Source organism: Protomyctophum bolini (assembly GCF_963924005.1).
Source record: "Protomyctophum bolini genome assembly, chromosome: 9".
NCBI classification, from domain to species: Eukaryota; Metazoa; Chordata; class Actinopteri; order Myctophiformes; family Myctophidae; genus Protomyctophum; species Protomyctophum bolini.
The window spans coordinates 35,762,119-35,776,317 of NC_137870.1; the positions used below are offsets into that span (position 1 = coordinate 35,762,119).

Genomic DNA, 14,199 nt, shown 5'->3' on the forward strand with positions numbered 1-14,199 from the left:
TTTTAAATCACCGTTTTCCCAAACACTGGGTCGGTCGCGGACACATTGTCATGGGTCCCCTTAGTTTCTGTTTCCTACATTTGGTTTTTAATATTATTTCAGAACCTTTTCAAAAAACATTCCCCAAAAAACATTTCAAGAATTCAACCAAAATTCAATGATTTTTTTTCTCAGTAATTTCATGAAGACATAAAATAAATCTTAAGAGATTTCATGAATCAGAAGAAGTAAATATCCAATCTACAAGCTCACAACGTGGCGTGAAGCAACGCGGTGTGAGCTTGTAGATCTGCAATTTTCACTAATTTGTATAATAACTTTAATAAGTAAGTAAGAATGTGTAATTTCTGTTTTGAGTCATGGGCTAAATAGTTTGGGAACCACTGTTTAAATGATTAATTAAAAAACATTTTTTATCGTATCTACCCTAAGAAGTAAACTGTAAACGGTGGCACACGACATTGGTAAACATAACCAGTACTCAATGTTGGTCAGTCTGCACATGGAAGACATATGCCAGTCGGCATAATGGAAAATATGACAGACTGCGTATGGAAGATATGTCAGTCCGCATGATGGCAGACATGATTCCATTGTCGTCAGACAACGAGAGCTGTGTCATGCTCACTGACCTGATCGATTAATCCCTCTCTTCTATGAATACAAATGTCATCTGCATGGCCTCATAATAACAAGACCTGATCCTGCCTAAAGCCTAATTCATACTCTGTAGTATGACAGTGTTGCTTGCTGAAGATAACAGATTTTCAAGCTAACAAACGCATTCCTTCCAAATAGCAACACCCTCGTTCAGTGGAATAATATGGCTATGCATTCTGGATAGGTATTGATTTCCCTTAATCGGAAATCTCTTCATAATGCAAGCCTTTGTTATATATATATATATATATATATATATATATATATATATATTTTTTTTTTTTTAATTATTTTTTCCTGTTGACTGTAGAGCAAATGATATGAAGTTTAGAATTGTAAGGTTTAGTATAGTAAAGGCTGCAAACGGTAATGACACAATCAGCAGTTAAGACAGCTGTGCTACTTGTGCATCTGGAAGTCACCAGTCACTGCTGTTATAGATTAGGAAACGGTGCAAGGATCCAGTCAGTGCTCCAGATTAGAATAGTAAGTCATTGTTTAGTTCTCCAAGAAGTTACGTTAAGTTGGTGAAACGGCCTCAGTGAGTTTAGTTTTTTCTAGAAGACTCATCTTGGTCTCATTAAAGATGTTGTCATGTCTCTCTCTCTCTCTCATTGCCCCCCCCCCCCCTCCTCTCTCTCTCTCAGGTCTGGTCCAGCGATGTGTTATCATCCAGAAAGATGTAAATGGCTTTGGGCTCACTGTCAGCGGTGACAACCCAGTGTTTGTGCAGCTCGTCAAAGAAGGTAAGATGGAGCCACATCCTGTCCTAGAGATGATGATGATGATGATGATGATGACGAGGAGGAGGAGATGATGTAGTTACCCCCCCCTCCCCGCCTGCTCTTCCAAACATAACCAGATGGTTGTATCCAGATCATGTCTGGCTGCTAGGGGACAGTAGTGTCACACAAGGGGATCATTACCACTGCTGAGAAGACATAATAATAGAGTCGCAGCGCACACTGATATCTAACTGTCCGGTGTCACTGAACTCACACACATATGTAACAGCAATGGGCTCTATGCACACACGCCATTTTGGAAAGAACTTGGGCTCCTTCCCTATTTCGGTTAGGTGTTACGGATGATACTAATGAAGGTTCAGCTGTTCCATTCTGGTCAAACAGAGTCACCGTGCTGTTATTGTGCATGTTGGCTCACTGGAAACACTCTGCTGCCCCAGTGGGTCTCAGTGTCCTTGAGTGGTTTCCAAATGGCACCCATGTGTAACTCTGAGAGTGTACAAATGGAACCAAAGCCATTTGTACTCTCCGAGTTATGTCGGCCCTTGAAATGAAAAGGTTTGAGAACCACTGCACACTAAATGGAACGGAGCCTTAATTAGTATTATCGGTAACACCTAGAGAAATCAGTATTATCGGTAACACCTAGAGAAAGTAGGGAATTGTCCCGGAAGTAGGAAGAGTTAGTCTTTGTGCATAGAGCCCATTGGGACTCTGGGCGAGTGCTGCAGTGCATGTTGGGGGAAGGAAAACCACACGTGTCAGACGCTTGTCGCATTTATTTAAAGGAGTCAACACTGAAGCCTTTGACTCAACTACTTTTTTTTTAAATCTTCAGCAGTTGGACTTGTTCTTTTAGCTTTTGCCTTGTCATTTTGTCTTAACAACTTAACCACATGAACTCTAGCATGCCTGTTCTGGGCGGGCATGTCATAATTCGGCGGAAATAGCAGATTGTCTATTTTCGACAAAGATCTGGTTGAGAAGAGAAAGCAGGAGGCCAAGTATAGACCCCTGGGGGACCCCGGTCAACAAAAGTATATGGTTTAAGTGGTTAAACCACACTATATATATATACACCGTATATACCATATACACGCATAACAAATGGTGAGTGGGAGGTGTTTGGATCTTATGTTATGAGACTATTTTAACTATTTGTTTAAACGTTTTGACGTTTTTTGAATTTTTTTGAAGACTTTTGACTATGATGACATGATAGGCACACCACTGCAAAAGTGGTTAAGGGACGAAGTCACAATTTGCCTCCATATGATGAACCAAATAAAGGCCTAAATGACAACGTATGGATGATGGCAGGTTAGGACATTGCGTGACATTGCATCAGGTTCACACCTCATGTGTTCAGGCGCAGGTGTGCTGACTCTGGAGTTCCTCCACGCTCTTAGATCTCATAATAACCCGTCTCAGACTCTGTCCTAAATCCCTTTGTTTGGGGTGGAGCTGGGAAATGGGTCCTCCTCGTAATATAACCACTGTTATGGTCTATCCTAAATGGTAGTCAAACAGTTGCGTGGCAGCGTCTCCGTACTGTATGTGGTCAGACGATATGGTGTGGCATAATATGAACCATATTAGCCTTCCTTTTCTCCGGGCCAATACACTTGTTTCCCCTAAAGTCTCTCCTTTTCACCTCCCTGTTGGGTTTTGGCTCATGTTGTCCTCTGTGTGTTTGCCAGATGGGGCTGCAATGCGGGCAGGAGTTCAGACGGGTGACAGGATTATCAAGGTACTGTGTTCATCTGCCTCCATATTCTAAAAGTGCAAACATCACAGCTTTTTAGTCCAAAGGCTGACATCTAGTATCTATGCTGCCACCTTGTGGTAAACAATAAAACACTCTAGTCACAGCTCTACACACAACGTGCCTGTGTGTATGTGTGTGCGGCTGTGCGCACGGCTGTGTTACTTGTGGGGACCAAGAATCACTCTGCGTTCACACGGTCAGATGTAAAAGATGCAAAGCTACACAGTGTATTTGTAGCTTTTGCAGCAGCTACAAACATTGAATGCATCTTTGCATCTTCAATGAATGGTAAACTGTAGCTTTGCATCTGCCTGTGTGAACGCAGCATAAGGCCTACCAAAGTGTACCTTTATTTATTTAATAAATAAATCAAATCAAACCTGTTCTGTTCTGAAAAGACCCGCAAATGAAAATGTTGTCTTCTTTCCAGGTTAACGGGACCCTAGTAACGCATTCTAACCACGTTGAAGTGGTGAAGCTCATCAAATGTAAGGCCGACTCTGTCTTGACTGTTATGTTTGAAAGAAATAATAATCGCAGTGGTGGAAAAAGTACTCCCAATGTTTTATTTAAGTAAAAGTATAAATACTGCAATATAAAACTACCTACTAATTACGTAAGTAAAAGTCTGGAATTCAAAATGTACTTGAGTAAAAGTACAAAAGTATTGGAATCAAAATATACTAAAGTACCAAAAGTAAAACTACTCATTGTACAGAATGTCCCATTTCATGTTTTCAAATGTATACAAAAATCTTTAGAAAATAGCCGATCTACAAGCTGACAATGCGCCACATAGCGACGCATTGTGAGCTTGTAGATCAGCTATTTTCCAAAGTTTTTAATTTTGTGTTTTAAGTGTTTAATGTTAAATGTATGTTTTGTAATAATAATAGAAATCTACAAAGTAACTAAAGTGTTTAGGTTGTTGTAATGGAGTAAAATTTCGGACCTGAAATGAATTAAACGTATTGGAAATACAAATACCTCAAAATGGTACTTAAGTAAATGTACTTAGTTACTTTCCACCACTGTTATATGGCTATATGCACACAGAATAACTACTACTTCCAGGCCGCTTGCCTACTTCTTGGTTTAGGGAAGCTACCGATAATACAAATTTAGGCTCTGTATTAGTGTGCAGTGGTTCTCAAACGTTTTAATTTCAACAACCCCCATAACCGTGTACAAATGGAACCAAATCCATTTGTACATTCATTTGTTACACACCCGCATGGGGCCATTTGGAACCCACACAAGGACACTTTGAATTGAGACCCACTGGGGTAGCAGAGTGTTTCCAGTGAGCCTACTTGCACAATAACTGCACCCTCATTGAGTTGTTTGACCACAATGGAACAGAGCCTTCATTAGTTCAGCGGTAACACCTAGAAGTTATTTCCAAAATGGCGTGTGTGCAGAGTCCATTATGCGTGCTTGAGAATATACATTATACATTTCTTTGCCTCTTGGCGTCTTCATGCTGTCTCTTTGTGGTTCCTTCATTCAGCGGGCTCTTATGTGGCCCTCACGGTGCTGGGGCGCCCCCCCGGCCTGGCCCAGATCCCTCTGTCGGAGGCAGAGTCTGAGATGCTGGGGGTCAGCATCTCCTCTCCTGGCTCGCCAGCAGCAGAGCGGCCCTACAGTCCGCTGGACCGTGTCTCCTCCTCACTGTCGCCTTGGGTACTGAACGTTTATTAGTATGTAGTATTAGTACGAAACAATAAAAGGCGTAAGCTGCAAAAAAATATATGAAAAAGTAGCAGAACCGCAAGTATGACGCATGAAGTGCGAAACACATCGAAGCAATGCGTTTTGAACTGCTTGCTATATTTTTTTTAATCCTGAAAAGTCTGTTTTGGACAGACACTATTTATTATTATTATCATCATCTATAGTGTCATCGCTTTAAGTCCTATATATTTTGTTATATGACAAATAGTAGCGACAGACAACAGTTAATTGACATATTTTTGGAATTGTAAAAAATGTGCCCAAAATGTAGACACCAGGGTTAATGTGGTCATTTTCTTTCCGTCACAGGATGAGTTCAGTAGTTTCCACAACCAGAAAGGTGACATCTTGAAGTTGCAGGTAAGGAAATAATCAGTGTATCGTAAATGTGGTTTTCCTGAGACGATGCTTGCAGTGTTCTCCGTTGGAGAACACTTGGAGAACACTGAGTTATCTGTGTTAAAAAAATGGACTTGTCTTTAAATAGACAAGGTTGACATTGAGAGGCAAGTAATGTTTTTCACTGATAAGACAACTGTCTTTCCTGTGGGCCTGAAGAGACTGTAGCTGGGGTTTTCCGTCTAATATACACTGGCACTCATAATACTATACTTAACACCCCTCGCCTCTCCAGGCAACTTCGCTTCCTCTTTCCCTCCAAATATCTCACCAAACCGCATTGAGTTGTGGTTTGAAAAACCATATGTCAGGTTGCTATGGCTACTACTACTAACAAAGACAATGTAAATTGTAAAGTCTAGCTTTATACTCCGTCCGTAGCTATTGTGTTCGGCAAGTGGCACAGTTGTGCAATGGAGCATAGTTTGAGCTTAAGCTGGTTCGTTGGCGTGTAGAGCTACAGAGGCAGCCAGGAAGTTGTATTGCCATCCAGGTCAATGGGGCCGCTGACTGGCTGCATGCGGTGAGCGTGGCAGACACTCCAGTCATATCATAATGTAGAGTTTGGCAACGTAAGAGCGAAGTCCGTAGAGGTTGAGCCAGGCGTGTACTGTAGGTTCCATCCAGGAGAATTGCTTGAGCCGAGAGTCGATGTACTTCCTTCATATGGATGTTGGAAGTGGACCATTGCTTGTTCCAGGAATCAAGGGTCCAACTAGGGTCCAATTCCAACCTCTCACTTGACGTGCAGGCCATGAAGGAAGAGTACAGCAGAAACCCCTCCCCCAGGGTGTAAAGGGCTCGGATCAAAAAAGCCAGATTTCTTTGGATCCGATTCATACTGATTGGTTGCACCACGACGGTCTCCATGGAAGCTCCTGAACATTGTTAACAAACTTTTAAACTAGCTGTTGTAAATGTGATATGAATCAATATTAAACAACTGCCATGGCTTATTTCTCACCCAAAATGTTAGAAATTGCGTTTGTTGAAGTGTGCAGGTTAAATATGGATGGTTTCCACTAGACAGCGTTGCCATTAGCTTTAACCTGAGCATTGTTACGTTGAGGGGGTCCTCTATCTGCAGTGGAAAATGTAGAGTGGAGAAGAGTTGCACCGTCGGGTACATGCAATGTAAAAGCACCATGACTTAAAGGTACGCTAGGCAAGTCTGTGTGTCTACAAAACAACTCTACAACTCTGACAGGCATCAACAGGTAGTTGTGTCTTTCTGCAAGGAAACGCACCACCACAATAATGTGGTGGCTGATAGGGGGAAATAAGGGCAAAAATATACATATATCTATCTAACTATAAATGCACCAAGTCTCTGTGCATGTACGTACGTCTGTAATCTGCGTAACGTGAGTCCCGGCCGCCCCACCGACTTCAAATTCGACACACGCGTTCCATTCCACACAGGGTGTGCAGTGCCCGGTGTCGAGTCGGTCGGACCCACGGTTGTCCAGAACCACCACAAAAAGGCCTCTGCCGGGGCTCTGGACAGGGCCCCTGCCCAGTGTCCATATATGGAGCTGGCCTGTTCTGACGTCATTCTGACGTCTGCATAGACTCCATATTTGGGCATGCCTGACAAAGAACTCCTTTTTTGGGCATAAAAGGGACACGGACATAATAGCTGGCTTGGGCATTCATTTCCAACTTGCATCGTTCCAAGTAGGCCAGTGCCCAACGTGCAGTCGTGCACCGCTGTAGAGGCTCAACGGGCACCGCTCTAGTATTTATAAATAGGCTAAATGTTACCTACGGCACCTTTTTGAAGATGTTTCTGGATCGATGTATAGCACTACAGGTTTCCACTGGAAAACATTTTAAAACGACATAAAAATACTTAAAACCTTTCTCAAATTGTCTTTTGTCCATGTCACCAATTCCAACCTCTCGCTTGACGTGCAGGCCATGAAGGAAGAGTACAGCAGGAACCCCTCCCCCAAACTACTGAAAGACATCCAGGAAGCTAAGAAACACATTCCCCATGGGCTGTACGCTCAGCTCTTTAAAGCCACTGGAACTGCACAGGTAACTCCCAAGGACCAGTTGACCCTGTTCGGTGCAGTAGTCACGTCCCTAAAAGATCTAGTCTCTAGATGACATGATTCTATCCCCCGCTTGGCTTTGCAACAGTCTTAGCTATGATTGATACTGTGTCTCTTTGACAAACATTAATCCTAATCCGATCCCATCAGGCTTTCCCCTATGCGTGAGGGTTTATCTCGTAAGCGTCAGATGCACACAGAACCTATAACCATTAGCGGGTGATGATCACACCGAGCCCGCAGATGAACGCCCCGCAAAAAAGGTGCTGGCCATAAACAGCCATGGTGCGCTTGTGGACCGAACCTGCAGTGGGTGAACCTGCATTAGTGAACACATTTGGGATCACTAGGGACAGAATGGGATATTAGTCTTGAGACTAATATCAGACTGCATTTGTCAATGTTGACAGTTGAGAATATTGTAACTGTTACACATCTTTTAGAAAAACGTACACGGCACACGGCAGGCACACTAGATAGACAATGGTTTTGCTTGCGATGCGAGGTGTGATCAGTCATTCTGAACCTTTTTTCTTATTTTGAGGACCCCCACATTTATATGCATTAGGCCACAGACCCTCATTTGATTAAAAATAATCTATCACTAGATATACAGTATATATCTATACAATCCACAGTGTTATTTTACCTCCGAAGTATATACAAATGGAACCAAATGACGGACCCCTCGTGGTCCCTGGACCCAGTGTTTAGAAACGGCGTACGACTCCATACAAAGCTAAACGAAAACACGTTGGACGAAGAATCGTTGGCTTGCCAGTGTTGTTTGACAATTCAGTCTTTGCTAAAGCATTGGCATTATTGACTGGGTGTACGTTTCTGCTCATAAGTGGTAACTGTGCGGTTGTCTGTATGATTTCCCAGGATGCCGCTCCAGTGGGAGATGGAGATGATGGTAGCATGTTTGAGACAGAGCACACTCCTTCATCTAAAGGAGACTACAGCACAGACGCGTCCTGGAACATTTCTCCTGTACGTTAAAACCACCAACATCACACCCAGGGTGTCCGTTAAATAGCCTTAAATTCATATTAAAAATGGCCCAATTTCATTTGTTTTTAAAAGGGTCTTAAATATTACTTGACACGATGTGTTCTCAATTTGACTACGTGGCACAACTGAGTTTTGACAAATGATAAACGGAAAGAAACCAAACGATGGAAACAGTTTCTGTATTTTTATATGCACCGGCAAGAGTTCCCAGGTGTTACTCGCTATGTTACGAGGCAACCCAAAGGTTCTACAGTAGTACTGTCGGTAGGAGAGATTCTGACAAGATGACTCGTTTCTTTCTGCTTCAGTCGGATCCAGTCAAGCAACGTAAACAATCTGTTATTGGTTCAAAATACCCTTTTCTGGAAGTAGCGACAAACATGCAGGAAGAGATTTATATGCGACTATAAATGTTTATGAGAGTGGAAGAAGAAATACATTCACAATCACTTGGCTGCAGTATGCACAAAGTTTTATGCACATTTCCCTTTCCATGTTTTCATTGCAAGTTTGGTCATAACTGTAATTATTTTAATGTCCTGAAGTCCTCTGTTATCGGCAGACACCCTGCTCACCAACGGTACATTGGAATTGACCCTTAAAGCCCCCTTCAGTGGTTTCATGTTTTCCTATGTCAACCTGTAGTTCTTCTATACATTGATTCCAGAACCACCATGAACTATGTATGACAAATATTTGTATTCAGAGTGCAAAGATGAAAAAGAAAATCCTTTTGAAGCAGAAAGTGTTAATTGTACCATTAGCCTCGATGAAATCGACTTTGAGAACGACCTGCTTCGTCCACCTGGTTGCTCCTGTATAGCCCATGCTACGGCCATTTCAAACATAGATTGGTGAGCAAGGTATGGGGGGAAATAAGTTGAATAACGGGAACTAAATGAAACGGATTCTATGGATTATAGCAGAAGGAGAAATACTGGCCAAGTTACATTCGCACATACAAGGAATGGCATGGAGTTGCTTGCTTGTTTGTCCAAAAACGACACAAGCAAACAAAAACAGATGAGATCATTAGACTTACAGAATGCTTAAATCACTTGGCATCTACTGTCATCATAGCTCTCAATATAGACCAGGTCCAGACAACACCGTCGCTACATTGAAAGCTATCATTACTGTCTCTCCATTCTTAGGTTTCTCTTCCAGACGTTTCCCTTTTTGACGCTCGCGTCCCACGCAAGTTCCTTCCTTAATTATTTTGCAGACTGCCGCCATAAACTCTTTTGTTTGTCTCAATCCTCCTCCCCTGCAGCTTTCTCGTGGTTTTGGCCTGGGGTCTCCAGAGGGCCTTTACCAAAGAGGGTCGTCCTGCCCCAGCCCAAAGGGCACGCCCAGGGACAGCTTCAACTCCTGTCACTCCCCCGAGGCGGAGGACGCCACTGACCTGGTAAAAAGGAAACCACGTGGCAGCCTAGCGTCTCTGTTGTATGCGTGTCATAATAACAAGGGTTCCCAGAGTTTTCCTGTCGTGATCGCCCCGAAGTGATCGTATTTGAACTGCGGAATTTGATGTAGTTAAATAATGTGAAAATAACCAAACTACAAGCTCGTAGATTGGCTATTTTCACACTCTTTCTTACGTAATATTTGACAATTTGGCTAATTTGGAATAAATAAAAAAAGCTTTAAAAGTAATTATTACATAAAAATGTACAGATACCCTGTACACATTTACATATGACGGCACTAGCGGGAGTAGGGCTCTTTTCAAGGCTGTTTCACAAATCACAGATAAGGACTAACAAAACGTGAGATTTTATTTAGCTTTAATCCATGCAATTTTTCCCCCAGGACTCTCTGTCCCCCACCACGGTCAGCAGCCCCTCCTCCTCGTCTCGAATCGTCTCGCAGATAATCGGCGCCGAGGACGATTACTTTGATTCGGACCACGAGCAGCAGGTAATTTAACACATGACGTTCATACAATAATTTAAAGCTGCTATCAGATCAGTCAAAATTAAAGATAATTTCTTTAACCGCATGGAAGCTGGGGAGCATGTCATTATAGGCAAAACATTTCAATATTGTTCAATTTGAGTGCGCTTGTAGATGTCCTTGTAGATCAGCTCTTCATTATTCACTGTGTGACGAATTATATGTGGCTTAAAGCCATGTAAACAGCATATACTTTGCGTGTATGTAATGTGTTATAGCTTGTATATCAGCTACTTCTGCCGAACGTTCGCCCCCCAGCATAATGGCACTAGGACTCAAGTGGTTAAGTGTTCAATTAGTAATTCTACTCTCCACAATTATAATTTACAGTTTAAGCATTTAGCAGACACTCTAGTCCAGTGTTCTTATCTAGAGCTCTCTGCTTTGAGAATGAGGTCCAAACCAGATTTGAGCAAAGTGCGCTGACTGACTGAAAGGTCAAGCAGCAAGGGAGTGTTCTGTAAACTGTTGTATTTTCCTTGTGTTGCAGCAGACTAACGGCCAGTGTAGCAGCTTCCAAAGCATCGAGCTGCTCAAGTCTCGTCCTGCCCACCTGGCAGCTTTCCTGCATCATGTTATCACACAGTTTGACCCTGCTCCACTGGTAAAAGCACTGTCCTCTAAACCATAAATATGTATATATTGGTTATTAGGAATGCACCGATTCATTGGCTGATTATCGTTTTTGGTCGATACTCAACCTTATTGACTGCTATTGGTGCTATTGACATCGCTGACTTTCACCAATGCCAGTGGCCGACGTTTCAGAATCAACTGAATCAGAATGAAATGTATCTGTCGTTTCACAAAATCTGTATGATCAAATGTGTGCTTGAAAGACTTTAAAACGGCTATTTCATGAAGATTTATTTCATTCCAAAATGTTACTCACTCATGTCGGTATCGGCATCAGCCAATTGGTGCATCCCCTATTGGTTAGACAATCTTAACAAAGTAGAAACGTTGCTATGTTTCTGACCAGTATTTGCATCCTCAGTTGTGCTACCTCCACGCTGACCTGTACAAACAGACCAACTCCAAAGAGACCAGACGGGTGTTCATGGACCTTCACACCTTCTTTATTGCCGGGGGGGCGGTGAGTACACTTCCATTTGTAGATCTGTGCTTTTCTTGTCGTTGTTTGCAACATTTGTAGTTTAATTTATGAAGCTCTTCACTGGACCTGTAGAGCAGTGCTTTTCGAACGTTTTCGTGCCAACGTTTTCTGAGATGGTAGAAGGATGATAGAATAACCTTCTTTACATGACCTAATCAATTTCATGAGTTCATTCACTTCTGAGAGTTCATTTGTAACAAATGAAACTGTCTTCTTTTCTGTGGTACAGAATTTAAAAGTCGCTGTTCCCGAATGCATCTCTGCTGATCTTGGTGAGTATGTTTGGTCACACTTTCAATTCTCGTGGGTTAACGCTAAGCCTCGTCTACCACTTTCAAACTGACTTCCCTGTTTTGGGCATGCCATTATGGATGCCAAAGCAATGTCTGCATCCGCCGTGCTCTTATTTTTGTATCCCTCATGACAGACCGCCGGCGGACAGAGTTGATCCCAGAGGAAATAAACAGACAGCATGTTCAGACGCTGCAGGACTCTCTCCTTGTCGACATCCAGAAGAACCTGGAGGACTTCAGGTAAACTTATTCATTTGAGTTGCGACAGTGATCCTTGTCATTTCACTGACCTGCAGCCTCTTCCTCAAGGGCTCACACATAACTCTCCCAGACGTGCTCAGGCGTGCCCGCCCGCCCAGCCAGCCGGCCCGGCCGGGCCTGGTCCACCCACTGCTGTTTAGCTGGTTGTTTCTTTCCCCAAGGTGTCGTCAATTTGTTTTCAAATGGCACTTTGGGCGGTGTGCAATTCAGCATTATTATAGTGAGCTAAAACTAATGAAATTAATTAGTTTTTACTAAAGTAGTAAGTTAACTAAACTAAAATAGCAGATCTACAAGCTTTGTGAGCTTTCTATATTTTTCAGCATGCAAGCAAGTATAAAACTCTAGATTTAGTCAACTAAAATCATACGATAAAGCCAAAACACGACGAGTAGAATATGACTAAAACTAATTGTAATTTTTTTATTCCAAAGACTATGACTAAAAGTATTAATCTTAAATCTAAATACACACTGTCTGCAGGCACAAGCGCAGTATGGGCCTGACGCTGGCTGAAGTGGAGCTGGCCAGGCTGGACCAAGAGGGAGTCAGAGACCGCGGCACACTGGAGAGGGAGCGCTCGTACGCCGAGAACATCGTCACCAAGATAGAGGACGTCCTGTGAGTGGAAGCGCAGTGACGTGTGTGTGTGGGAACATGTCAAGGACCCCCAAAATGATACTCATTACGCTGCGGACCCCCCCATTTGAAAATATATGCCAAGGACCCCCATAAGAGAATGATTTTTATGGCTCTAGGGCCCCAGGTTGGACCTGAATTAGGCTACGGCCCCCGATTTAATGGCATTTCTAGGTCCGGGACCCCAATACATACGGTGTTGTAAAATCAAAGTTAATTAGTAGGGCAAACAGACTATTGTTATTGTAAATGAGGATACTTTGCCGCACTACTCCTCCCACAGTTTTTGCCACACACACTATGTCAAATTGACCGGCTTCATCGGGAATCGTGTGCTTGTATTAGTAACTAGTAACTGACTAAGTTTTCAAATAATTGTAGTGGAGCAAAAGTACAAATGTTGGCTCTGAGATGTAGTGGAGTAGATGTAAATGTAGTGGAAATTGGAATACAGTCAAGTAAAGTACAAATACCTCAAAATTGTACTATTTGAGTAAATGTACTTAGTTACTTTCCACCACTGGGTTAACGGCAGGAGAATGAGTTACCAAAACGTCAACAAAGAGAGAAGTATATGACCAAGCTGTCCGTCTGATGACAAAAAGGATTACGAAAGAAAGGAGAGAGAAGTATGACTAAGACACAGAAGTGGTCAATGTTATACTCAACTTCATATTGACATCTGTTGTCCAGATCATATCTCACACCAGCACGACTGTGGCAACCACACTGCAATATTGAAAAATTGCGACCTTTCTAGTTTAACTCTGAGAGTGTACAAATGGAATTACAGCTTTGCTTTCGGAAAAAATACTTACTTGCAAAATAGACAATTTTGCCTTTCCCAGCTTGGAAGACTTTCATTCTTTAAACAACATACACAATTTCACACGCATGCCCACAAATGTGTGCCGATGTCACGCACTGAAAATAGCTGATACTGGTACTATACTACCACAAATGGTACACACACACACACACACACACACACACACACACACACTCACCCAGAACCTTACACCATGAAGTGAAAAAATGCTGCCCCTTATTGTCATGTTTGTTTGTTTGTCTTTGTTTCTAGGTTGACAACTCAGCCCACAGAGGAAGAGAAATGGTAAGCGTGCTGCCCATGCTGTGGAGGCTTTGGAAAGACAACTGCTCAGGGGCTCTGTGTGGCACGAATGCTTCATGGCCACGTGGTGTCACATGGCCTCTCCGACCATCTGTCATCGCTGTGTACATGAAGTCGTCTGTCTTCACAGTATTCTCACACTAAGTGGAGCTGAAGCTCTTGTGTCCTAGTAGCACGCACATGTCGAGTTGTTTCTTTGAAAAAAGCCATTGCAGTTCTTTTTCATTTTCATGTGACATGTGCATTTCTTATAGCTTACAGTTTCCAGGTCCCTTTTGAAGTTTGAACAGGTCTAATGACTTAAGAGCAAACACACTCTTTCGTGGGTGTCATCCAAGCCCCTTTCCACATCACAATCACTAGAAACAAAGTGCTTTGGCAGTCTCTTAAGCACCTAAACCATATCCCCTTTGTTGTACAGAA

General features: G+C 42.6%; 1 protein-coding gene across 9 annotated transcripts in view; it reads left to right on the forward strand.

The window, feature by feature from the left end:
* arhgef12a (Rho guanine nucleotide exchange factor (GEF) 12a) overlaps nucleotides 1-14,199 on the forward strand; it is a 54,438-nt gene that overhangs the window by 23,030 nt on the left and 17,209 nt on the right. For 5 of the 9 annotated variants that reach the window (XM_080772386.1, XM_080772382.1, XM_080772385.1 and 2 more), the window contains 15 exons: nucleotides 1,308-1,406; nucleotides 3,107-3,156; nucleotides 3,605-3,662; nucleotides 4,685-4,857; nucleotides 5,218-5,268; nucleotides 7,225-7,347; nucleotides 8,250-8,357; nucleotides 9,652-9,786; nucleotides 10,191-10,298; nucleotides 10,825-10,938; nucleotides 11,332-11,430; nucleotides 11,681-11,723; nucleotides 11,879-11,984; nucleotides 12,489-12,626; nucleotides 13,726-13,758. In XM_080772386.1, the coding sequence (XP_080628512.1) occupies nucleotides 1,308-1,406; nucleotides 3,107-3,156; nucleotides 3,605-3,662; nucleotides 4,685-4,857; nucleotides 5,218-5,268; nucleotides 7,225-7,347; nucleotides 8,250-8,357; nucleotides 9,652-9,786; nucleotides 10,191-10,298; nucleotides 10,825-10,938; nucleotides 11,332-11,430; nucleotides 11,681-11,723; nucleotides 11,879-11,984; nucleotides 12,489-12,626; nucleotides 13,726-13,758 (1,438 nt within the window). The remainder of the gene's footprint in view (nucleotides 1-1,307; nucleotides 1,407-3,106; nucleotides 3,157-3,604; nucleotides 3,663-4,684; nucleotides 4,858-5,217; nucleotides 5,269-7,224; nucleotides 7,348-8,249; nucleotides 8,358-9,651; nucleotides 9,787-10,190; nucleotides 10,299-10,824; nucleotides 10,939-11,331; nucleotides 11,431-11,680; nucleotides 11,724-11,878; nucleotides 11,985-12,488; nucleotides 12,627-13,725; nucleotides 13,759-14,199) is intronic. The other 4 variants (XM_080772383.1, XM_080772390.1, XM_080772388.1 and 1 more) reach the window with 3 other exon arrangements.